The sequence below is a fragment of the Arachis ipaensis genome, chromosome B10 (assembly GCF_059453495.1).
Source record: "Arachis ipaensis isolate K30076 ecotype BB chromosome B10, ASM5945349v1, whole genome shotgun sequence".
In the NCBI taxonomy this organism is placed as follows: Eukaryota; Viridiplantae; Streptophyta; class Magnoliopsida; order Fabales; family Fabaceae; genus Arachis; species Arachis ipaensis.
Window position 1 is genome coordinate 138,496,231 of NC_142435.1, and position 26,675 is coordinate 138,522,905.

The 26,675-nt window shown below is 37.1% G+C and overlaps 2 protein-coding genes across 2 annotated transcripts; one reads left to right on the forward strand and one right to left on the reverse strand.

Annotated features, from left to right (window-relative positions):
* Positions 1–1,873: 1,873 nt before the first annotated feature.
* On the reverse strand, positions 1,874–9,605 carry LOC148581887 (uncharacterized). The gene is made up of 4 exons (XM_088494331.1): positions 9,500–9,605; positions 9,266–9,444; positions 3,191–3,890; positions 1,874–3,108 (listed from the first exon to the last, which is right to left on the reverse strand). The coding sequence occupies exons 1-4, from the start codon at positions 9,603–9,605 to the stop codon at positions 1,874–1,876; spliced, it is 2,220 nt and encodes a 739-aa protein (XP_088350457.1).
* A 14,035-nt stretch (positions 9,606–23,640) lies between these two features.
* Positions 23,641–25,323, forward strand: LOC148581888 (uncharacterized). Its single transcript, XM_088501155.1, has one exon. The coding sequence runs from the start codon at positions 23,806–23,808 to the stop codon at positions 25,321–25,323; it is 1,518 nt and encodes a 505-aa protein (XP_088357281.1). The 5' UTR covers positions 23,641–23,805.
* Positions 25,324–26,675: the final 1,352 nt, after the last annotated feature.

A 26,675-nucleotide genomic window follows, 5' to 3' on the forward strand; every position in this document is an offset into this window, starting at 1 on the left:
GGTGCGGGATACCAAGTAATTGACTATTGGTGCATACGAAAGAATGACTTCCGAGATTGCTTGCAAGCCCTCAAAGGGGAAAGAATCATTAATAGGAGTGGGATCGCCTTTGGTGTGTTCAAGGCGACTCAAGTGATCCGCCACTAGGTTTTGCGAACCGCTCTTATCTTTGATTTCCAAGTCAAATTCTTGCAATAATAAAACCCATCTAATCAATCTTGGTTTGGATTCCTTTTTAACCAACAAATATTTTAACGCCGCATGATCCGAGTACACTACCTCCTTAGAACCAAGTAGATAAGCTCGGAATTTATCCAAAGCGAAAACAATAGTCAATAGTTCTTTCTCGGTGGTAGTGTAATTGGATTGGGCTCCATACAATATTTTTGATGCATAGGCTATGACATATGGATTCTTACTCTCGCGTTGTGCTAACGTAGCTCCTACCGCATAGTTGGAAGCATCACACATTATTTCGAACGGCCGACTCCAATCCGGCCCTCTCACGATGGGAGCTTGGGTCAATGCAACCTTAAGCTTGTCAAAAGCCGCCATGCATTCTTCACTTAAGGTCAAACTCAACGTCCTTTTGCAACAATTAAGATAGAGGCAATGCTACCTTACTAAAGTCCTTGAAAAATCTTCGGTAAAAATCTGCATGTCCAAGGAACGAACGGACTTCCCTCTCGGAGGAGGGGTAAGACAAGCTAGATATAACATTAATCTTTGCTGGATCTACAGAAATACCATCTTTGGAGACAATATGTCCTAAAACGATACCTTGCCTAACCATAAAATGACACTTCTCAAAATTTAGGACAAGGTTCGATTTAGTACATCTCTCCAACACTTTTGCAAGGTTATCCAAGCAATGATCAAAAGAGTTCCCATAGACACTGAAGTCATCCATGAACACTTCCATGCATTGCTCTAGAAGATCGGCAAATATGCTCATCATGCACCTTTGGAAAGTTGTCGGTACATTGCATAAGCCAAATGGCATACGCTTATAGGCATAAGTTCCAAAGGGGCAAGTAAATGTAGTTTTTTCTTGATCTTCTAAAGCAATGTGTATTTGGAAATACCCCGAATAGCCGTCTAGAAAACAGTAATGAGATTTACCGGATAACTGATCAAGCATTTGATTGACAAACGGTAGCGGAAAATGATCCTTTCTAGTGGCCATGTTCAACCGTCGGTAGTCAATGCACACCCGCCAAGAGTTTTGCACTCTCGTAGCTATAAGCTCCCCGCTCTCATTCTTGATTGTGGTCACCCCAGACTTCTTTGGCACAACTTGGACGGGACTCACCCATTCACTATCCGAAATGGGATAAATGATGTCCGCCTCTAATAACTAGGTTAACTTTTTTTTTACAACCTCTAGAATGGTAGGATTTAGTCGCCTTTGAGGTTGCCGAACGGGTGTAGCTCCTTCCTCTAAGAAGATTCGGTGCTCACATACTTGGGGGCTTATGCCCACTAGATCCGCCAAGCTCTAACCTATGGCCCTTTTGTTCTTCCTCAAAACATGAAGCAACTTCTTTTCTTGTTGAGGAGTGAGTTCCCTTGCAACAATCACCGGGAACTTGTGGGCTTCATCAAGGTAGGAGTACTTTAGGTAGGGCGGTAGTGGCTTCAATTCTACATTTTGTTCTTGACTTGACACTTGAACTTCCGGTGGTTCCGAATGGGGTGAGGTGTTCTCTTCATTCGGTTCTTCAATCATACTTTTCTCATATAGCTTTGCATAATGCACTTCGACCACAATGTTGTCAATTAGGTTACACCGGAATATGGAATGGTTCTCCGGTGGGTGCCTCATCGCTTCATCTAGGCTAAAACTTACGACTCTCCCGTCGATCTCAAAGGACTAAGTTCCCGAATAGACATCCAATTTGAATCTAGAGGTCCTCAAAAATGGCCTCCCAAGTAAGATGGATGATGTCTTTTCGGATTCACTCGGTGGCATCTCGAGGATATGAAAATCAATCGGAAATACCAAATCTTTTATGTTTACCAACACATTTTCCACAATACCCGTCACAGTTATTATGCTTTTATCCGCTAAGACAAACATAGCCGCCGACCGCTTCAACGGTGGGAGCTTTAATATATGATAAACGGAAAGAGGCATAATACTAACGCATGCACCAAGATCACACATACAATCAATGAATTGAACTCCATCTATGGTACAAGTAACCATGCACGGGCCTGGATCACCACACTTTTTCGGTAATGCTCCCATCAACGCGGAAATAGAACTCCCTAATGGAATAGTCTCTAACTCATGAATTCTATCTTTGTTCATACATAAGTCCTTAAGAAACTTTGCATATTTAGGTACTTGATGGATAGCATCAAATAGAGGGATAGTTACCTCAACTTTCTTGAACATCTCCACCATTTTGGGGTCAAGCTCTACACGCTTCTTAGCCTTCCTTGCTAATGTGGGAAATAGAATTGGTTGAGCAACTTCCTCCAAGACCTTCTCATCTTTGGAGACTTCACTTCTTGGTTGAGAGACTTCATCTTCAACTACTTCTTGTGCCTCATTCTCCTCTACAACTTCTTCTATCTCAACCTCGTCCTCATCTTGAGTGACTATTATTGGGCTTGGTTTCTTTGGCCTCCTCTCTTGCAATTTGGTTCTAGACCTCAAGGTAATAGCATTGATGCCACCATTGGGGTTGGGTAGAGGTTGAGAGGGTATGGCACTAGAACTTGAGGTTTGAGGAGTGGAGGATGGTTCCATGCGGGCTAGAAGATCTTGGAGAGTAGATGTAAGACCGGTGAGGCCGGAGACAAGTGTAGTTTGAAGTTCTTTTTGTCCTTGAAGAATGGAGTGGAGTGTATCATCTTGATTGGAAGAAGTGGAAGGATAGATGATTTGAGGGGCTTGTAATTGATTGGGTTGAGGTGGTTGTCTTTGATGTGGAGGTTGATAGGTTTGGTAGTTTCTTCCTTGGTTTTGTTGAGGGTATGGTTGGTTTTGTGAGTATCGGTTTTGTGAGTTGTTGTTGTTCCATCTTTGATTTCCTCCATTGTCCCTACCTCCTTGTTGATAATTATCCCGCCATCCTTGGTTGAAATTATCTCTCCAACCTTAATTATAGTTGCTACCCCCTTGATTATAGTTGGAGACTTGGACACTCATCCGTGTAGTGGGAGTAGCAAGAGCAAATACCACACACTCGTTGGGGAACCAATTGTTGGCTTTGTTGTTGAGGAGGTGGTGGAGGTTGATGTTGTAGTTGAGGTCGTTGTTGACCAAGTTGGAGTTGCTTAAGAAGGCTTGTCATCTCACCCAAGGATTTGGCAAGGGCGGCGGTCTCACTACTAGAAGATACTTCATTTACAGTCTTTGGATGGTTGGTTCTCCGTCTAGCATGTTGAGTGGACTCGGCCAAGTCGGTAATGAGTTGCCATGCCTCCTCCGCCGTCCTATACTTTGATAAAGAACCATTGCTTGAAGCATCCAATAGAGTTTTGTCTTGAGGTCTCATGCCTTGGCACACATAGCTAAGCAATACTTGAGTGTCAATCATATGGTTGGGACACGAGTCAAGAAGCTTGCGAAATCGTTCCCAATACTCGTATAGAGTCTCCATCTCACCTTGAACAAGGCATGAAATCTCTTTCCTTAGCTTGTCCGTCACTTCCACGGGAAGGAATTTATCTAGGAACTCCCTTCTAAGCAAGTCCCAATCGAAAACAACCTCACTAGGTAAAGTGTAGAACCACTCTTTGGCTCTTCCCTCGAGAGAGAATGGGAATGCAAACAACCATATAGCAACCTCATCGAAACCTTCCCGCCTAGTTGTTGAGCATACACCTTGAAAGTCCTTGAGGTGTCTTATAGGGTCTTGTGCAGGAAGTCCGTCAAACTTCAGTAGAAGATTGATCAAAGCGGTCTTAAGCTCAAAGTTTGCATTCAAGTTTGGATGAAGCACGTGAAGGGGTTGAAGAAGTCCGGAGCACCCGCTTCCTTAAGAGTAACTCTCCTTGGAGCGGCCATAGTGTCGGCACCTAGATCAAGAGAAGAACTATTAGTAGTATCAACGGAAGAGTAATTAGTGCCTTCTTCGAATGACGATTCGGAATCAACCTCGGGTATGGTTGGTGAATTAGTAAAAACCTTTTCACCACCCTCAAAGGCTAACCGCCTCCGAGCTTGCCTAATGTGAAGCAAAGTTCTTTCGATTTCAGGATCAAATGCGGCTAAGCTCGGATCTGGTAGTGAACGCGTCATACAATGAAGGAAGTATAAAGCTCATGACAACAAATTGAACTAAGCAAAGATTAATCCTAACTAACACACACAATCAAACAAATAAACAATCAAGAGAAAATGTAAGCATTCACATATCAACATATTCACACTAACCAATAACATGCCACGCATATGCAATTTTCCAGCAACGGCGCCATTTTGATGTGAGAATTTTATGCCGGTATAGAAATTAGCAATAAATTCAATCGTGAGTATAGTCTAACTGACACGCAATTTCACATAAAATAAATCTAAAATCAATAACTGAGAGTATTAGTCTCGAGTCGTTCTCCCTAGGAATTGCCTTAGAGTGCACATCATTGGTTAGAAAGTCTTTTGTGGTTTTGGAGTTTAGTGTAAGAATTCAAGCTAACAAAAGTGGACAACAATCAATCAAGATAAAAGCCTTGGCTAGGGGTGAATATTGGAAGTTCCATCACTATAGCTTCCATCAATTGTGACAACAATTGATCATTGCTTCACTTAGTTAACCTCTAATCATGGAGGAAAGTCAAGTGAAAATAATAATCTTGAATCACAAATCCTAGCCTAACCCTAGGGAAGTCTAGCTTTAGTGACATACAAGTTAATTAGCAATTCTCAATTGATAATCAACAAAGGATATTAACTATTCAAGTTTCTCCAACAACTCAACCCCTAAGCCAAGAAAGAGGATTCTACTCTATAGCTAAGATTGTCATTTCCTCAAACAATTGGTGAGCAATAGTGAGAGGCATTATGAAATTGAGAAAAGGAATTGAATTCAAGCTTTCTAATTCAGGCAATTATCAACAATCAAACAATGGAAATCAATGAACATGAAATACCTCAATTCATTAATCCAAATCAAAGTAACAAAGTCCAAATCTAAGATCCAAAGTGAATGAATCAAAAATAGCACTAATTGAAAGTAGGAGAATTAGATCTACAACTTGAATCAAAATGAAATTGAATTGGCAATTGATCTCACCAAAGGAATCTAAGAGCAATTGAGATGGAGAGAGCAAAATCTTAGAGAGAAGTTTTAGTTTCTCTCTCTACAAGATGTAACTAACTAAGAAAAAAAATCTAAAAATGTGTGTAATATGTGAATTGATGTGGATCCCTTCAATCCTTAGTCTTCTTATGCCTTTTTCCTCCAGAATTCTGCTCCAAACAGGGTCTGTAACTCCCCCAAAATCGCCAGTCACGTTTTCTCTTTAAAAGTCACGTGCAGGCATCGACGCGTACGCGCACAGCACACGTACGCGTCCCTGGAGCTTTACGATCCATGCGCATGCGTAAAGCACGCGTGCGCGTCCATGAGGTTCTGGCTTAGCCATGCAGATGCGCTGGCTTCTGACTTTGGCTTCCTCGCGCCGATCCTAGTAGTGCGCATCCACGCGTATGCGCAAGGCACGCGTACGCGTCGCTGCTCAAACTCCAAAGCTCCACTTTTCCATGCTCCTTCCATTTATGTATGCCTCCTTTCTCTCTTCTAAGCCATCCTACTTCTGAAATCACTTAACAAACAGATCACAGCATCGAATGATAATGGAGGAGGAATTCAAATATAACATAATTAGTGTAAAAGAGGCATGTTTCATCCATGAAGCAAAATTGGAAAGGAGACACAAAACTATGCATTTCATATAAATAAGTGTGTAAGATCATTGATAAAACCCTCAAAATCCATACAAGATAAACCCTAAAAACGGGGTTTATCAAGTATTTTATTTAACATTTATTAATTTTAATAATAATTAATGAATATTAAATAAAATAAATTTTTGTTATTTTTAATATTATTTTTTTCGTTTGGTTACCAAACTAAGAAATTCGACGTGTTATACCTCAATTGGAGTTCAGCCAAAACAATATCTAACCTAATGTTTGAAGTACGTAAAAGAAAAGTACAAAGAGAATTTTTGTATAAATATTTTTACAAAGATACAGGTATGTTTATCAACTCTTTTTTTTAAAAAAAAAGGGGTTACAACCTAAGCAATCCATCAATTACAACTTATATTTTATTATGATAGTTTAATATTAAAATATTGACAATCTAAAACTTAAGCCTAAATTCAACTAAATTGTTTCAACTAAAAGTTAATCATATTTAATTTAGATATTTTTTTGTTTTAACATTATTTTTGAAATTTTAATTTAAGATGAGAAGACATCACATCTAATTCAAAACCTTAAAGTATTAAGTTAATATTTCTTTTATTTTATAAACTCCTCACTCTTGTTTTTTTTATATGGGACTAATTTTATGCATTCCTCATACTTAAAACATTAACAATTCAATTTGTTGGACTTTTTCTCTCCTTTAGGAGGCCTAAACCTAATTTTTTAGGATGTCTCCTTGCACCCTTGTATCATTATCCTAATTAGATTTTTGGAAGTCGTTGAGAGTGAAAGAGAGCAGCCACAAAGTGAGAGAGAAGAGAGAAAAATAGAATTTTCGTTTTTGTGCAGAGCAACAGATTTCAAATAGCTTCGTCATCTTGTTCTTTATTCTAAACAGTGAAAATTTTGATTAAAGGTTTGCAGAGGGAAAAACTTGCTTCGAATAGCAGCTCTGTTATTGGATATTTTTTCATCTTCTTATTACTCATTTGTAAGCTTTGGTGCTTTGATGTGTTTGATGATTGTATGCACGTGTGCTTTATTTGAGATTCTCTTGTACCTTATATTTGATTATAGTGGAGCTATTTTCTTAATCTTGATAACTCGTGGTTTTTACCTCTCACATTAAGGGGGTTTTCTACGTTAAAATATCAGTGTGTTCTTGTTGTTACTTTAGTTGATATATTACTTATAGTTGCTGCCATATTGTGTTGTGAGTGCTTTCATATTATTCTTGTATTTGATATTTGTGTTGTTTCTTGTAATACCCTCACTATCAGAATGTCACGCTTCTGTCTGCGCCACTCTGATAGTAAGAAGCATTACGACTACTTCATATACTTAATAATAAAATATGAGCGTTTGATTCGAAAATGTATCGCTAATTTTTTTGAAAAATCGGAAAACTACTTTATCTTGAAAACAAACCAACATATGTTTATATACAAGATTTCTTACATAAGTAGCTAATAAATACAATATACATATAAAACATACAACTCCTACCCCTCTTACATCATTTTAATAATAAGGGCGAGGGATAAAACCATAACATGTGTAAACAAACAGAAACAGCATATCTAAGTACTTAACTAAAATTTCGCAAGCTTCTTTGTCCGTCCTGAAAAGATAAAACTGTAGGGGTGAGAACCTAACCACTTAGTCTCACTATGGAGTTTCAGAATTATCATAAGAAGATATTTAATAAGAAAACTGTTTTTCAAGCTCAGTGATTATCGTTGCCTTATGAATCTTTGAAAACAGACGGTTTAACCATCCAAAAATTTAAAATCTTTTTAAAGAAAATTAGTTAATTATGCAAATCCAAAACCTTTCTTTTCATATAAGAAAAATCTTAAAAATTTCCTAGACTGTATGAATAACCAATCTGTTCTAAGCATAGGTTCATTAAGTCTATGCTAAACCAGCTTGATTTTTCATACTTAACTAGACCTCAATCAGGAACCAATCACGGCCTCACGCCCATTCACGTAATCAATCAGTACTTAACATCAATTCAACACCAAAACTCTATCTCAAAAGTTCCACACCAAAAGTTCCACACCATAGCAAACATAGGCAAAACAAAAAAGGAAAACACATGCATAGATAGCAGTTACAACAAGTAGCTCAGATAGCAGTTAAAGACAATTAAACAAACTAAAACAAATTCAAACTCAAACAAAGCATACAAATGCATATGATGCATGCCTGTCCTATGGCTGATGATATCATCTGTCAGTTATATAGCCACCCCGACATGTCTTGGTAGCTAACCATGGACTGAAACACCCATTGCGGAGTAAGTGGGTTTGAGCTACAACCCCTTTACTACTACTCGCTTAACCCAGAACCAGTGAAATAACTACTGCTGCGGCTACTACCCAGGCGGGTGTTTAAAAGTTCAACCTGGAGCAAGTAGAATAATCCACTATGCTACTACTACCCAATCGTCACAATCACTGATTTGGAGCAAGCGGGATGAACCACAATCCTTGCTACTGCCCAGGTATCTCAAACATACATTCATTCTCATTATCATTCAATTATTCAAAAATCATACTCAAAAATCAATCTTCATTCTCACAGTCATTCTCATCATACCTCTTATTACTACCTTCAATAATTTAGGTTCAAAATATAATTCATTCTTTTCTAAATAAATCAAACTCCAAACGTAACCCTTTTCTTTATAACTCCAAAAATCAAATTATAAAATCTTTAAAAATCTAAATCTTTCTAAATAACCATTTTTAAACTAAGTCTCTAATTTTTATAAAAATTTGGGCAGTATCTCCTCTAAAATTCAGACTATGCCACCCTTACGGGTTCCATTAAAATCACATTTTCCAACCAATTTCCAACTAGTTTCAAATACCAAATCCTTTTCAAAATAAAACCAAATTTCAATTTTGAATCTTTTCTAAAATCAAACATTTTCAAAATTAAACTAAATTCCAACATTAAACATTTTCCAATAATTCAAGGAAAATCAATTCAATAATGACTAACTTAACAAACCAAAATAGCAAATCAAAATAACCAGCTTCCTCAATAATTCAATAAATCAATCAAATAAATGATCACATCCATCCAAACAGTTCAATTCAATTCATAAAACTCATGTAATTATAAAAATATATTTTTCATACTATTATCGACTTATAACAACTCTTGAAAATAAAATGAATTTAAGCAAACACCCTACCTCGATTGTGACTCAACTACGCGACAAAACTCTTTTTCTTTCCAGCCTGCAGCAGCTTCAATCGCAACTCACAATAACCAGAACTCGACCTACGTTACCAAAACCTCAGAATCTCTAACCAAACACAATAGAATACTAGTTTTAAAAGGTTCCAAAATGTAAACACTTACCGTAACAAAGGTGTAATGACTAAACCAAATTGCAGAAGCTTTGACGGTGGTTCTGGCGGCCACAGAACCATTCCAGTGGTTAGAATCTCGGTGACACAGCCTTCTCCTCCTCTGGCAGTGACTCCACAACGGCAACGTCCAAAATCCAACCACTAAACCAATCTCACCAAATCCCAAACCTTGATTTTGGAAAACCCCAATCTATAAACCTTCATCCTCAAACCCCAATAATACCGTGCAACTTGCTGGTGATCGTGACAGCAGCAGAGATGAAGCACGGCAACGAAATCAGAGACGGCGGCGCAACAAAGCTGGTGGCGCAAGGCGTGATGGCGACCATGGGCTTCCTCTCGGCGAGCACAAATGACAGCGATGGTGGTCTCTCTCCCTCTCGGCGCTGCTCTCTGCCTCAGGTCTTGGTAGGCGCGACGATGATGACGACCAGGCAGCGGCTTGGACAGCGACAGCGGCAAGCTCCACGAACAGCGACGGCTCGAGCTTGATGGAAGGCAGAACAGCGACGGCGCGCGAAGACAGCCCTCCAACTCGTGCGAGCTTTCTCAGCGACGGCCCTGGCGGTGGTGACGTTCCCCACGGTAGCTCGCTTCCTCTCTTTCTCTGGCAATGGTGGCACGGCGGCAGGACGCAGCATGGTCCCTTCCTCCCTACCTGATCTCCCTTCCTTTCTTCTTTTCTGTCTTTTTTTCTTTATTTTTTGTGTATGTGTGATGCAACTGAGAGGGGAAAAGGGGTGGGATGGTAGTGGGTGAGGCGGCTAGGTTTAGGTAGTTAGGGTTAGAGTTGTGTTTTGGGGATTTAGGGTTTTGACTTGGAAATTAGGATTTTGTGTATGAAATTGGGGATTTTAGATTTAAGTAGAATATTAATTAAAACCAAATTTAATGCAACGATAATATCTATAAAAATACTATTTAATTATCAACTTAAAATTTATTTTCAAATAAATAATCTGATTCAATAATTAAAGATATTAGAAACCAATTTCTTTTATAATCATAAAATAGAGTTCAAAATCTAATTATTCAAATTAAACTGTATATCTAAAACCCTCGTTATTTTTCAATTACTTGAGCTTTCAAATCGATAATAAGAAAATATCCAATTAATATAAAAATTTCTGAAATTAATATCTTGAATAAATAAATAAAATAAATCATAATTAATTTATTATTTAATTTCTAAAAATCTGGAGTCTTATATTTTTGCTGCTGCGCTCTTTCATAGTGGCATCAGAGTTTGTTGGTATTTTTTTGGACTTGTGATTCTATGAACAATAGAGACTAATACTAATACTAGTAGGATGATCATTTTTAGTGGTCCTAATTATGATTTGTGGAAGTCAAAGATGGAAGATTTGTTTTTGTCAAGAATTTTTATCAACAGGTAGTGGATTAACAATAATGTGTTGAACCATATTATTGGAGAGACACATGCTCGAACTTTTTGAATTAAGCTTGAGCAGTTGTATACTCGAAAAACTGGGAATAACAAGATGTTCTTGATTAAGCAGTTATTGACTTTGAAATATACAGATGAGACATCAATGACAGATCACTTGAAGAACTTTCAAGGAATAATGAATCATATCTTCCATGAGTATCAAGTGTGATAAAGAGGTTCAACTAGGATTGTTACTTCTTGGCTCTTTACCAGATCGTGTGATATTCTCAAAATTTCATTGTCCAATTCTACTTCTAATGGTATAATCTCTATATTTCTTACCAAGAGCAGTGTTTTGAATGAAGAAATAAGAAGAAAGTCACAAGGTATATTAACTGCACATTTAGATGTTCTTTTTTCTGAGTCTAGAAAGAGAAACAAAAGCTGAGGTCCTAAAAGTAGAGATCAAAGTAGAAGCAAATCTCAAAGAAGGTATAAGAATATTGAGTATCATTATTGTGGTTAAAAGGGGGCATGTAAAGAAATTTTGTTGGCAGCTAAAGAAGGAGAAAGTCAAGACAAGTAAAGACAAGAGCATAAACAAAGATGATTGTAGCAATAAAGATAAGGTCAATGTAACTCATGATGATTTTCTTCTTGTTGAGGAGTTTAAATCTATTAATCTTGTTGATAATAGCATTAATTGGGTAATTGACAGTGATTTTTCTCTCCATGTTACATCTAGGAGGGATTTGTTTAGTCCTATACTCCTGGTGATTTTGGTGATGTAGAAATAGCTCATCAAGGTATTACAAAGTGTGCCAGTGTTGGACAGATTTGTTTGAAAACCTCCAACGGTACCAAGTTGACTTTGAAGCGTGTGAAGCATGTTCCTGATATTCATTTGAACTTACTTTCTATTGGTAAGTTGTGTGATACAGACTTGGATAGCTCATTCTCTCGTGATAGTTAGAAGCTCACCAAGGATTCCATGATTGTTGCTAGAGGTATCAATACTCTACTCTTTACTTAACTCAAGCAAAGATTATGAAAGATGTTGTTAATACTGCTAAGTTTGTTAATGGAACTGATTTATGGTATAAGAGATTACGTCATACGAGTGAGAAATACATAAATATGTTATCCAAGAGAAATCTTCTACTTAGTTACAAAGTTGCTTTGTAAAAGTACAACCATTACTTTGCTGGAAAACAAAATAGGATTTCTTTCAAGAGTCATCCACTTTCAAGCAAACTAGAGATACTTGACTTGGTACATTCTGATGTATGTGGGCTGATGAGGACAAGAATACTTGGAGGGTCTATCTATTTTGTAACCTTTATTGATGATCATTCTAGAAAATTATGGATTTATACTTTGAAGACCAAATATCAAATTTTAAATATGTTAAAGTAATTTCAAGCTTCTATTAAACGAGAAACTGGGAAGAAGCTAAAATGCATTCGTACTGATAGTGGTGGTGAGTACTTAAGTCCATTTGATGTCTATTGTAAAGAGTGTAGTATAAGACATCAGAAGATTCATCCGAAGACTCCTCAGTTGAATGGCTTGGCTGAAAGGATGAACAAAATATTACTTGAAAGAGTTAGGTACTTATTGTCACAGTATGGATTGGCAAAATTCTTTTGGGAAAAATCTTTAAGTACTGTTGTTCATGTCTTGAACTAGACACCATGTGTTCCCTTGCAATTTGAAGAGCCAGAAAAGGTATGGTCAAATAAAAATATTTCTTATGATAATTTAAGAGTCTTTGGATGCAAGGTCTTTGTTCATATTCCCAAAAATGAGAAATCCAAGCTTGATATAAAGACTGGACAATGTATTTTTATTGGCCATGGCATGGATGAGTTTGGTTACAGGTTTTATGATCTTGTTAACAAGAAGGTGATTCGAAATAGAGATGTTGTCTTTGTTGAAGACCAAACTTTGAATGATATTGATAATGCAAAGAAGCCAATGGTTACGCCTAGTGATGATTTTTTTGACTTAGGTATTACTCCCTCTATGCTTGATGAAGTTGGTGATGATGATCATGATGAACAAACAACCTTAAAAATTCCTGAAAATGCAATCAAAAGGTCTACAAGAGAGAGGAAATCTTTGTCAAGGTATTCTCCACATAAGTTTGTCTTGTTGACTGATGGGGGAGAACCTAAATACTTTGGAGAGGCTGTTGAAGATGGAAGTAAAGCTCAATGGCTTGAAGTTATGTAAGAAGAAATGAGGTCCTTACTTGAGAATGATACCTATGAGTTGGTGAATCTACCTAAGGGTATGAGAACTTTGAAGAACAAATGGGTATTCAAAATCAAGAATGAAAAACACAATTCTAAGCGTCGGTATAAAGTTAGATTGGTTGTTAGAGGCTTTAGTTAGAGAAAAGGTGTTGATTATGAGGAGATTTTTTCTCTTGTGGTGAGGATGTCATCCATTCGTGCTATACTTGAATTATCAGCTTTTCTTGATTTGGAGATTGAGTAAATGGATGTGAACACGACTTTTCTTTATGGTGATTTGGACATGAAAATCTACATGGAGTAATCGGAAGACTGTGTTGTTAAAAGAAAGGAAGGCCTTGTGTGCAAGTTTAAGAAGAGTCTTTATGGATTGAAGCACGCTCCAAGACAATGGTACAAAAAGTTTGAATTTGTTATGGAGATACATGGTTATCACAAGACAACTTCAGATCATTGTATATTTTTGCAAAAATTTTTTGAGGATGATTTTATCATTCTTTTGCTTGATGTGGATGACATTTTGATTGTGGATAAGAATGCTTTGAGGATTAATGAGTTGAAAAAACAGTTGAGCAAGTTCTTTACTATGAAGGACTTGGGTCTTACCAAATAGATTTTGGACATGATTATTACTCGTTATAGAGATTCAAAGAAGCTTTATTTGTCACAGGAGAAGTACATAAAGAAGGTGCTTCAAATATTTGGCATGAATAATATCAAATATGTTGTTAGTTCTTTTGCTCCTCATTTTAAGTTGATTACCAAGCAATGTCTAACCACTGACAAGGAGAAACAAGCAATGGATGAAATTTCTTATGCCTTAGCGGTTGGAAGCTTAATGTATGCTATAGTGTGCATTAAACCAGACATTGCTCATGCAGGTGGTATTGTGAGTTGTTTCCTCTCTAATCCAGGTAAAGAATATTAGAATGTTGTTAAATAGATTATGGATATCTCAAATGTACAATTAACTTGTGTTTGAACTTTGGTGGTGAGAAACCTTTGCTAGTTGGCTTTACTGATGCAGACATGGCAGGAGATGTTGATTCTTGAAAATCTACTTTAGGTATTTGGTCAAGTTTGCAGGGAGAGCTATTTCATGGCAGTCAAGGCTACTGAAGTGTGTTGCACTTTCTACCACAGAGGCAGAGTTTATTGTAGTTACTAAAGCATGTAAATAATTTTTGTGGATGAAGAAGTTCCTTCAAGAACTTGGTTTAAAGTAAGACCGTTATGTTTTGTTGTGTGATAGTCAAAATGTTATTCATCTTGCTAAAATGTCTACTTTTCATGCAAGATCCAAATATATTGATGTTAGGTATCATTAGATATGACATGTGTTAAATTCCAAGTTGTTGGAACTTGAGAAAGTTCACATTAATGATAATGCTATTAATATGATGACAAAAACATTCCCAAGAGATAAACACTTAAAACATGTTATTTGATCTCCAGGATGGCAAGGGCCTCTACCTAGTTGAGAAGGAGAAGATTTGTTGGCCTTTTTCTCTCAGGTGTCTCCTTCCACCCTTGTGTCACTACTTTAATCAGATTTTTGGGAGATCATTAAGAGTGAAAGAGAGTAGTCACAAAGTGAGAGAAAAGAGGAAAAACAAAATTCCTATTTTTGCTGCATTTTCTAATTCTGTAGTTTCATAATCTGAATCCAAAATATGGAATTGTAGAACTGTAAGTGTTGAATGTTCTGCTTCTAAATTTGTCGAATGTTTGTCGATTAGGTGCAATTCTGACTCTGAATTAGCTTGAATATTTGAATTTGGATTGTCTATTGATGATTCTGTTTCTTGCTTTGGTTGTGGTTGATACTTCTCCAAGTATGTTCTGATTTCTTTCAAAGCTATATCTAAATTTGAAACTTCATTCCAAGAAATTTTTTATGGTAGTATTGAATGAGAATCTGGTACATAATGATATATAAATACTGTATCAAATACTGATATGTCTACATTTGGATTGCATTTCTTCAATAATCTGAACCATGTTTCAATCTTTGAAGCATTTTTCAATCTCTAAAAATTTTTGCTATTCTGTAGTTCCTTGAGCATTCTAAAATTGTTCTGTGAGAATAAGCTAATGGTATTCATCTCCAGTATCATCAAACATAAGAGATTTATTCAGTGTAAGAACCATTTGATACAATATTATATCAAGAAATAGAGAGAACTAAATAGAATAAGAGAGAATAGAATAGAGATTCCTAGAATTAGGACTAAGAAGGGAATTAGAGTTTTTAATTACGGCATGCCTCTTCCCACTATTACATCAGTTTTCTATTTATAGCATAATTCTCTAATTGAGCTATAGACCTAATACTAATTCTATCAAATTGCGGCTATGGCTCGGTTAAGAACAATGCAGAATTGATAAGGCTATTAACTATTAAGCGACATGCCAAGTAAGATTCTTCTGTTGTAGTTGGAAGATGTGGATATGAGTATATAACGATATTGCTAAGAATTTGACACCAACTAGGCCAGAAACTGATCCTGATGCTTGCTCAAATAATCTTTTTGAAGTTATATAAAATCGAAGAATAATGAAAACAATTCACATTGGAGCTTAAACTTGAAACACTACGATATCTTGACTATTGAGCTTTCAGTTATAGACTTATAGTATGTTTTTGGGATAACTACTATTTTGGTCCCTAAAGTTTAGGGTCAAAATCAAAATCGTCTCTAACCTTATTTTGGATCTAAAATTGTCCCCAACATTTCATTTGGTATCAAAATCGTCCTTTGAACAATTATACCCTCGATATTATCATCTCTATCACAATCCTTTTTTCTCACTCACACCTTCAAGGAGAGAGAGAGAGAGAGAGAGAGAGGGAGGGAGGGAAGGAGAGAGAGAGAGAGAGAGAGAGAGAGAGAGAGAGAGAGACCGAGGGGGAGCGAGGGAGGGAGAGAGAGCCCTCGCAGCGCCATGACTTGCCCTCGCCCTCGCCTCGTGTTTCTCATCGTCGTCAGGGAGGTGGTGGTGGTGGTTGTGTTCCTTGTGTTTTTCAGCATCACCGCCGTGCTTCCCTTCCCCTACCCTCACCGTCCAGACTCACTGCCACCACCATCATACAGCTCCACCGTCACTGCCCTCACATGCAAGTTAAGATTCAAGTTCCTAATTCTTGTTCTTATTTATCACAATCCCCAATTCTTTAATTCTTGTTCTTGTTTTTGTATCTGGATTTGTTGTTAGCTCTTTTTGGTTCTTTAGTTTTGGTGAAAAATTGGAGGAAGAACAAGATGCTTTTATTGTATTTGACTGTTCTTGACAATTATATTTATGGATTTTTTATTATTGTAATTAGAGATTATTGAGTTAAAAAATTAACTAAATTAATAAGTGATGACAAATATTATTTTTGGGCAAAATAAATAATTAGTGTTGATTATTTATATCTACATATTAACTAATTGTTTATTGTTGCAGGCCAAATGTTAATAGCCCAAATGGAATAAAAAAATCAATCAGCAAGAATATTGGGCTGAAAGCAAACTTAAAAGCCCAAGCAAAAGCAAAGAAAGAAGCCTAAGAAATCAAATCAGGCCAAACAGGTTACATGAACTAAACCAATCCAAACCTGTATCCATCCCACAAAGCTTCTCTTGTAAGATTGAATTCTTCACTCCTCCAAAATGTGCAACGTATCTCTTCTCTCTGACCAAGTCAAATCAGCTTCAGAAAAGTAAGAAAGAGAACGAGAGTGAGAGAGCTTCTTCACCAAACAAAACACCAAAGAAGCAAGAGAGAGAGTGGTTAAGCTTGATACACAGAAATCTAATCAGAAAATCCAAACCAAATCAAGCTTAGGTTAAAGGTAATCCATCTCATCTTGCTTGCATCAAATCTTCTTCTCTTCTTCCCAACTCTCTGCTCTATCCGAAAAAGGCATTCAAGGAAAAGTTGTTCTCTGCCCTATTCTGCTTCACATCTACGGTCACAAGTGATACTTGGGGACCAAGTAGTTTCTCAATGGCTAAGATCAAGTTGACCATGAGAAGATTTCTATGGTTGCTGTTTCATGGCTTTTGGTCAAGATGAGGAAGTCAGAAGGAAAGTTTCCTCTCTAAGGATTAAGGTGAAAAAGTGTATCTGTGGGTTGGTGAAGCTCAAGGCTCAAGATGTTGACCTTGGAAGAAGAACCAAGTAACATGCAAGGAGATAAAAGAAGCTTGCTGTTCATTCAGATTGCAAGGAGAGAAAACCAGAGTTGTGTGAGCTGTGTTCTGTAAAGAAGTTCCTCTACTTGGATAATGCTTTCTTTCAAAGAAGCATTCGGCCAATACTGAAGAACTCAAGCTGAGGTTTGCAAATCTGGTTTTGCACATAGCAAAGAGGCTGTTGATGAAGTCAATCTCCTTTATGTTTTACTGATTATAATGTACTTTTCTATGTTTATCTTTCTGTAATTTCTTGTGAGAAAAGGCATTGTGAGAAAGCTCAAGTAAAAGCCATGAGTGGAAAAAGGCTGAGAGATACACTTGAGAGAAAAGCCTAGAGTTATTTTCTGATTTCTTTAGGTTGGTTAAAGTCTTGTATCTTGTACCTGTAAGGTATCCCTTTCTTAGTTGGGTTAGCACTAAGAGTAAATAGTTAGGTATTAGCATAGCCAATGTCAAGTTAGGTTAGAACTTGAGTGTGAAAGGATTGGGTCAATCCTGTGAAATTGTTGTATGTAATACTGTTAATTATAGTAAAATTCTTCCACAGTTGTGGAGGAGACTGGACGTAGGTTGCATAGCACAAGGCAACCAAACCAGGATATATGCTGGTGTTAGCTTTTCTCTTCTCTGCTGTGTTCTGTTTTCTGATATTCATGAGACAAAAATAAATTATCTCATAAATTTCCGCTGCTGAGTTCAATCAGAATCAGAACTGCAAAGTTATTTTAAAGGGTCATAACAGCAACTTAAAAGGAAGGCATAGATTCAACCCCCCTTCTCTAAGCCTACCACAACCTTCAATTGGTATCAGGAGCTAAGGTCTCAAGAATCAAGCTTAACCGCTTGGAGCAAAGATCCAATGGCGAACAACTTGGGCACAACCACAGTTGCCTACACCCTCACTGAAGGCCAGTCAAACAACCGGCCACCTTTCTTCAACGGGAAGAACTACTCCTACTGGAAAGAATGGATAAGGATCTTCATCCAATCCATTGACTACAACATATGGAAGATTGTTGTGAGCAGTCCCAAGATCCCAATAAAAACAAGTGCTGATGGAGTGGTGACTCCAAAAGAAGAAGCTGAATGGAATGAAGATGATAAGAAAAAGATAGAGCTGAATGCTAAAGCAATCAACCTTCTTCACTGTGCTATCAGCTTTGAAGAGTACCGGAAGGTGTCTAGATCCAAGACAGCCAAAGAAATCTGGGAAAAACTCCAGGTTACACATGAAGGCACCAAACAAGTAAAAGAAACGAGGATTGATATGCTGCGAAAAGAGTACGAGATGTTTAGCATGAAGGATGGAGAAAGCATTGATGAAGCATTTGAGAGATTCTCAATCATAATCAACAACCTTGATGCTATGGGTACAAACTATGCAGAACAAACCTTGGTGAGAAAACTCCTTAGAAGCCTCACAAAAGAATAGGAAACCACTGCCACTGTCCTAACCGAAAATAACAACCTAAGTCCCATAACCTATGATGAGCTGAGAGGAAAACTCCTTGCCTATGAAGCCACACACACAAACACAGACTCAAAGAAAAAGGGAATAGCCCTCAAGTCAAAAATAGAACCAAAAGAGAGTGAGTCTAGTGATGGTATTTCAGATGACGAGCTTTTGTTTTTTGCTAGGAGATTTAGAAGGATGATGAAGAACAAGGGCAAATACAAGGGTTCAAGTTCAAAGGAACACAAGATCGACTTGAGCAAGGTGACGTGCCATCACTGCAAGGAGGCTGGACACTTCAAGCTAAACTGTCCAAAGCTCAAAAAGGAGGACAAAGGAAAGAAGGAAAGGAAGAGAGTACTCATGGCAGCTTGGGAGGATCTTGAGAATGACTCAAATGAAGAAGAAGAATCTGAAGGAGATGACAAAGACTGCTTCATGGCTGGAAACAACAATCTTGATGAGGTAAATTATTATGATTTGACCATTTAGGATTTGCATGCTATTATTGATGATCTCACTTTAAATACATCAAAACTGCTTGATAAATACAATGAATGCAGATCTGAAAGAGATGTGTTAAGAACTGAAAATGATTTTTTAAAAGAAAAAGTGAAGAAAACTGAATGTGCTCTGGACATCATTGAAGAAAACAGATTTCTAAAATCTGAACTTGAAAAATTAAAAGGAAAGCACATTGTGGATCCTTCTCATGAGTTAATTGCTGAAAATGAAAGATTAAATGATATGATTAAAAGACTGAATGGTGACTTAGCAAAATTTGCTCAAGGTTCTAGCAACTTGGACAAATTACTTGCAAGTCAAAGACCATTTTTTGAAAAATCTGGTTTAGGCTACATAGCTAAGGAAGATGCAGTTTCTAATACTTCCTCTATAAAATTTGTGGCTTCTTCATCAAATACCAAATCCATACCAAGCAAATCAGGTATCGGATATGTTTCAACTTGTGAAGAAAAATTTGATGAAGCATACACAAGTGAAACTGAGCCTTCACCAAGAACTGGTCCGAGTTCAAACCGGCCAGGTTTGGGTTACATTTCGAAAAATGAGGCTGTTTTCAAGAAACCACCATTTTACAACAAAACCTCATGTTCAAAAGGTAAAAATGTTCAAAGAAATTCTGGTGAAAATGCTTTTGCAAAGAGGAACAACTTTAATAAAAATCAGTTTGTCAAAAGAAATGCATCTCCTCCAAAAACCAGAAAATTTCAACACTTTAATCATTTCAAGCAATATAACTCACCTCAATTTCAGCAACACACATCTGAAAATCATTGTGTCAATTGCAAGAAATTTGGTCACTCATATGAACAATGTTTCATTAAAAAAAGAGTTGTTGGAAACAAAGTTTACAATGTTGTTTGTGATTTCAATGCACTTGGGCAACCAAGATGGATTAACTTCAAAGGATCCAAATTAATTTGGATACCTAAGGCTACTTGAAACTCATCATGCAGATTTGCCTAACACCCAAGAACAAAAAGGACATGTGGTACATAGATAGTGGATGTTCAAGGCACATGACTAGAAGGTCAACCTACTTCATCAAACTAAATAAGTATGATGGAGGTTTTGTGACCTTTGGAGATGATGGTAAAGGTAAAATCATTGATGTAGGAAAAGTAGGTAATGAGCAATCTACTTTCATTGATGATGTACTTTTGGTATGTGGTTTAAAGCACAATCTTTTGAGTATAAGTCAGCTGTGTGATTTAGGATATTTAGTTGTTTTCAAAAGGCTTGAATGCTGTGTTGTTAATGAAAAGACAAATGAAGTGATGTTTGTTGCCAAGCATTTCAATAATATGTATGGACTTACTCTTAATGAACTAAAGGATCAAAATGTAGCTTGTCTTCACTCTAAAGAATCTGAAAAGTGGTTATGGCACAAAAGATTGGGCCATGCAAGTATGTTTCAAATAAACAAACTTGTAAAGAAAGAATTAGTAAGAGGTCTTCCTTTGATAAAGTTTGACAAAGACATCACTTTTGATGCTTGCCAAATGGGAAAACAAACAAAAAGTTCTTTTAAACCAAAGGAAGACATCTCTACTAAAAGACCACTTGAGTTGCTACACATTGATTTATTTGGTCCAACAAGAACTCAAAGCCTAGGTGGTAAACATTATGGTTTAGTAATTGTGGATGACTATACTAGGTTTGGTTGGGTTTTATTTCTTGCACACAAAATGAAGCCTTTTCAGTTTTTGAACCTTTTTGCAAGAAAATTCAAAATGAAAAGGATTTGAAAATCTCTTCTATAAGAAGTGATCATGGAACTGAATTTGAAAATAATTTGTTTGAATCCTTTTGTGAGGAATTTGGAATATCTCACAACTTCTCTTGTCCAAGAACACCACAACAAAATGATGTTGTGGAAAGAAGAAATAGAAGCATACAAGAGATGACAAGAGCTATGCTTTGTGAGAGTAATGTTCCAAAATTCCTTTGGGCTGAAGCGGTTAACACAACTTGCCACATTTTAAATAGAACAATCATAAGGAAATTTTTGAAGAAAACCCCTTATGAACTTTGGAAAGGCTACCCACTGAACTTAGACTACTTACACATCTTTGGATGCAAATGTTTTGTTTTAAATAACAAAGAAAATTTGGAAAAATTTGATCCAAAGGCTTATGAGTGTTTGTTTGTAGGATATTCCACAACTAGTAAAGCATATAGGGTTTATCATCAAGATGCTAGAATTATTGAGGAGTCCATACATGTTACATTTTGTGATACTAACTTGGTACAAAGTATTTTGAAAGATTGTGATGCAGGAAATCAAGCTCAAAAGGAAGATGAAGCTGCTCAAAATCATGAAAAAGAGAATTCTGGACAAGTTGCACCAGAAACTACTAATGCTGAGAATTCAAGAGACAATTCCATTTTTTCTCATAAATCTGAAGGAATTCTGCAAGCAAGCAGCGTTCATAATCCCTTGGTGACTTAATCTGCCTCCAGGTCCACCAGACCTCGTGAATGGAGATTCTTGAAGAATTATCCTGAGGAATTTGTCGTTGGGGACGTATCTCATGGAGTGCAAACAAGGTCTTCCACTAGAAAGGCAAATGAAGGATCAAACATTGCTCCTCTTTCACAAATAGAGCCTCAAAACATCAAGGAAGCACTCAGTGACCCTTCTTGGGTTAAACCTATGGAGGATGAGCTTCTTGAGTTTGAAAAGAACTAAGTATGGACTTTGGTTCCAAGGCCAAGTGGAAAGAAAGTGACTAGCACCAAGTGGATATTTCAGAACAAGTTGGGAGAAGATGGTAGCATTGCAAGAAACAAGGCAAGGCTAGTGGCACAAGGATATGACCAAGAAGAAGGAATAGACTTTGATTAATCCTTTGCCCCTGTTGCCCGAATGGAAGCCATAAGACTTCTCTTAGCTTATGCTGCATTTTGTGGTTTTAAATTATATCAAATGGATGTGAAATGTGCATTTTTGAATGGTGTGATAGATAGAGAGGTGTATGTGGAGCAGCCTCCTAGTTTTGAAAATAAAGAGCATTTTGATCATGTTTTCAAATTATCTAAAGCTCTCTATGGTTTAAGACAAGCTCCTAGAGCTTGGTATGAGAGACTTAGCTCTTTTCTTTTGAAAAATGGTTTTCAAAGAGGCACCACTGACACAACTCTATTTATCAAGAACTCTAATGATTCTTTCATTCTAGTCCAAATATATGTTGATGACATTATTTTTGGATCAGCTAATGAATCCCTTTGTTCTGAATTTGGAAAACTCATGACAAGTGAATTTGACATGAGTATGATGGGTGAGCTTAATTTCTTCCTTGGGCTGCAAATTAAACAAACTGAAAAAGGTATTTTCATTCATTAAGAAAAGTATGCCAAGGAATTAGTTAAGAAATTTGGTATGGAAAATGCCAAACCCATGGGAACTCCCAGGCATCCTAGTTCTAAATTAGATAAGGGAGAAACTGAGAAAGATGTTGATGAGACTAGGTATAGAGGAATAATTGGTTCTCTTATGTACTTAACTTCCTCTAGACCCGATATTGTGCAAAGTGTTGGATTGTGTTCTAGGTTTCAATCCAAACCAAAAGAGTCACATCTTTCTGCAGTTAAAAGGATCATTAGATATATTTATGGCACATCCAATTTTGGTCTATGGTATCCTAAGATTGATGATTTTTCTGCAGTTGGTTATTGTGATGCAGATTTTGCTGGTGATAGAGTTGATAGAAGAAGCACTTCTGGTTTATGTTGCTTCCTTGGAAAGTCCTTAAATGTCTGGTCAAGTAAGAAGCAACCAACAGTGGCCTTATCCACTGCATAGGCTGAGTATATAGCTGCTTCTTCTTGTTGTTCTCAGCTTTTATGGTTAAAAACACAGCTTGCTGATTACAAATTAAATGCTGAAAATATTCCCTTGATGTGTGATAATATGAGTGTCATTAATATTTCTAAAAATCCAGTTTTGCACTCTAGAACTAAGCATATTGAAGTAAAATTTCACTCAATAAGAGAACATGTCCAAAAGGGGGATATTTGCATTCATTTTGTTAAATCAGAGGAACAATTAGCAGATATTTTTACAAAACCATTAGCTGAGGATAGATTCTGCATGCTTAGGACTTGTCTAGGAATTTTGAGTTATGATTCCTTATTTGAAAAATGCTGATGTATTTGCTGGAGTTTTTTGTCTCATAAACAGGTATGAGACAATTCTGGGCAGGTGATGAACGTTTCCCTCAAGTCAGCGTGTTTTGGGCTTATTTCAAATGAACCTCAATCTGGGCCAACCTCAAAATTCAGATCATGAGTGGTCCAAACCTGTTTCCTTAAGTCCAACATCTCTAGGCCCAAATATGAATGTTACAATCTTGTTTGTTATTTTAGATGACTTGTGTGTTTCAGTTTTCATAAAGGGTTTTTACTTAATGTTTTGTGGCCCAAAAGGTTTTCATGTGGATTTAATTTTTACCCAAAAAGTGTTTCAGGTTAATTTTGTTGTTTTTCAAAATTTAAATTAACTTCCTATTTTATTTTTTAAATCAAATAAAATCTTTCTTGTATGAGGTCATATCTTTTCAAGTCTTTTCAAATGGTGATGCAGTTGCATGGTTTTGGAAATTTGCTTTTGGGTACGGTTACCAACACTCCCTCTCTTCCCTCCATAACTCCTTCTTTATCCCTTCGGTTTTCACCACTACCCACATTACTCTCTTTCTTCTTAAATCAAAAAACCACCAAATGAGGAAGAAAACCATAGCACACAAGCCTCCTCGAGAAAAGGTGTATAAACTTCCATCCAAACCCTCCACTCGCTCCCAAGACCGAACATTCACACCTTCACCATCTCCTCCTACCTCTCCTCCTCGCACTGCTCCCATGGCGCGAACCAAAACTACACCACGATACCCTGCCCCTGCCAAGCCGACGCCACCACTTAAGGCAACGCCATCCAAACCAAGCTCTTCGAAACCTGGCTCATCCAAGGGTAAGCGTCCTGCTGTTGAAGAACCTGTTCCTGAGACAGCAAAACCTAAGTCAAGGTCTGTTCCTGTCCGCTCACAAAGAGGTAACCCTCATCACCCTCTCAAATCTGTTAGAGAACCAGACATTGATCATTTTGCTCACAAATCACACTACATGACATCTCACTCAGACTATAACCCCCATCGTTTCAAATCTGCCATGAACCATGATTTTTATGAGGGAGTTATTCAGTATCGTACTCTATGTCCATCTTTTCTGGCTGATTTACCTGATTTGAAAAAGAAAGGTTTTCCTTTTGTTGAAAATTTGGAGTTTTTAGACTGGAATCACCTTTTCAAAATCAAAAAACCTGTATATCCTCAGTTAGTCAAAGAATTTTATGCAAACATGACTTACCATGAAGGAAGTGTGCATTCTTATGTCAAGGGCAGAGACATTATCCTGAATAATGAAACTATCAGTGATTCCTTGAAGTACACTGATGTTGGGCCGTGTGCTTATACATCTGTGAAGTGGGATGAAGGTGTTGGTATCTCTTACCATGATGCTTTGGCTCACATTTGTGAACATGTTTCCTTAATTGATGGCATCACACCCACTCACAAAGCCTTAGGATATGAACGTGCTCAGTTGTACCGTATTATCAACCACATCTTGATTCCTCAAAGTGGTTCATATCAAAGGGTTTCTTACACTGACACACTTGTTTTGTATGCCCTAATCACTAAAACAGAAATCTCTTTTGCCTATTTGATGGCTAGATACATGTTTGATTCTGTTAGAAGTGTGAAAGATAAAGCACTACCTTATGGCATGTTTTTAACTTGCATATTTGAGAATTTTGGTGTTGATCTGTCAAATGAGGATTATGAAAACAGACATTCATACCTAAAAGGGGGTGGTTCAGTGAAACAGCAAAAAGGACCAACTAGATCTGAGAGAGTGGTTCTAGATGATGATGATGAAGAGTTCATTCCAGATGACTCTCCTCCTCCTTCCACCGAAGGTACTTCCATCTCCACTGGGAAGAAATCTGCTCTGTTGAATGTGGTCAAGGATGTCGCTCAAGAGTTTGTTTCCCAATCAAATCACATGATTGCCATGAGCAAGGAACAAAGGAAGCTAGCTAGCAAGCATGAGAACTTTCTGAGAAAATCAAGGGACAGGGTGGCTGTGCTCATGACCTTCATTGATAACCTTCACAATGATGAAGACATTGCCACTGATGTTGAAGAGGATGCTGCTTCGGAGGGGAATGGTTCTGATGCCTAGGATTTGTCTCATAAAAACTGCTGCTGCTGCTATTTTTTTTGTCTCATGAATTCTGTTTCTTTAGCTACTTTTGAATTGTTTCATTTTGGATGACTGTAATAACTCTAGATATTGTTGCACCTTTGGTAGTTTAGTCAGTACTTTGCACTATGGACTAACTCTTTTCTGCAGGATGCAAGAATTTGTTTTTGTTGATCTTGCTTATTATCCACCCTTGATGACAAAAGGGGGAGTAATAGCAATAGGAGAATAGATCTTAGTACTTCTTTTGGGATTTTTGCTGCATTAATACTTGAGTTTGCATGCTGAATATTCTTTGCTGCATTAATACTTGATTTCACATGCTGAATCAGTTTGCTGATGGTATTAGCTTGATGTTAGGCTGATTATGTGATGTTGCTTATCTGATATCCCTTAGCCAAAATAAAAGTATTTTAGCTCTTTATTGTGCTATCTTTAAGATCAAAGAAAAACAGGAACAAAGAGGAAAGCACAAATTCAAGGGGAGCTAATCTTGAAAAGAAAAGGGGGAGCAACATAAAAGCAAATGACAAAAATCAAAGGGAGTTTCCATACCTTACTCAATTTATTTCCTTTTTGATTATTGCTTAAATCATGTTTGTCATCAAGGGGGAGATTGTTGAGTTAAGAAATTAACTAAATTAATAAGTGATGACAAACATTATTTTTGGGCAAAATAAATAATTAGTGTTGATTATTTATATCTACATATTAACTAATTGTTTATTGTTGCAGGCCAAATGTTAATAGCCCAAATGGAATAAAAAAAGCAATCAGCAAGAATATTGGGCTGAAAGCAAACTTAAAAGCCCAAGCAAAAGCAAAGAAAGAAGCCTAAGAAATCAAATCAGGCCAAACAGGTTACATGAACTAAACCGATCCAAACCTGTATCCATCCCACAAAGCTTCTCTTGTAAGATTGAATTCTTCATTCCTCCAAAATGTGCAACGTATCTCTTCTCTCTGACCAAGTCAAATCAGCTTCAGAAAAGTAAGAAAGAGAACGAGAGTGAGAGAGCTTCTTCACCAAGCAAAACACCAAAGAAGCAAGAGAGAGAGTGGTTAAGCTTGATACACAGAAATCTAATCAGAAAATCCAAACCAAATCAAGCTTAGGTTAAAGGTAATCCATCTCATCTTGCTTGCATCAAATCTTCTTCTCTTCTTCCCAACTCTCTGCTCTATCTGAAAATGGCATTCAAGGGAAAGTTGTTCTCTGCCCTATTCTGCTTCACATCTACAGTCACAAGTGATACTTGGGGACCAAGTAGTTTCTCAATGGCTAAGATCAAGTTGACCATGAGAAGATTTCTATGGTTGCTGTTTCATGG

Coding starts and splice junctions, on each gene's coding strand:
- LOC148581887 (XM_088494331.1), bottom strand. CDS start 9,605: ATGGTCGCCATCACGCCTTGCGCCACCAGCTTTGTTGCGCCGCCGTCT. Junction 3,891..9,265: donor GTCATTACACCTTTGTTACG/GTAAGTGTTTAC, acceptor CTTCTACTGAAG/TTTGACGGACTTCCTGCACA. Junction 3,109..3,190: donor GGTTCCCCAACGAGTGTGTG/GTATTTGCTCTT, acceptor ACTATAATTAAG/GTTGGAGAGATAATTTCAAC.
- LOC148581888 (XM_088501155.1), top strand. CDS start 23,806: ATGAGGAAGAAAACCATAGCACACAAGCCTCCTCGAGAAAAGGTGTAT.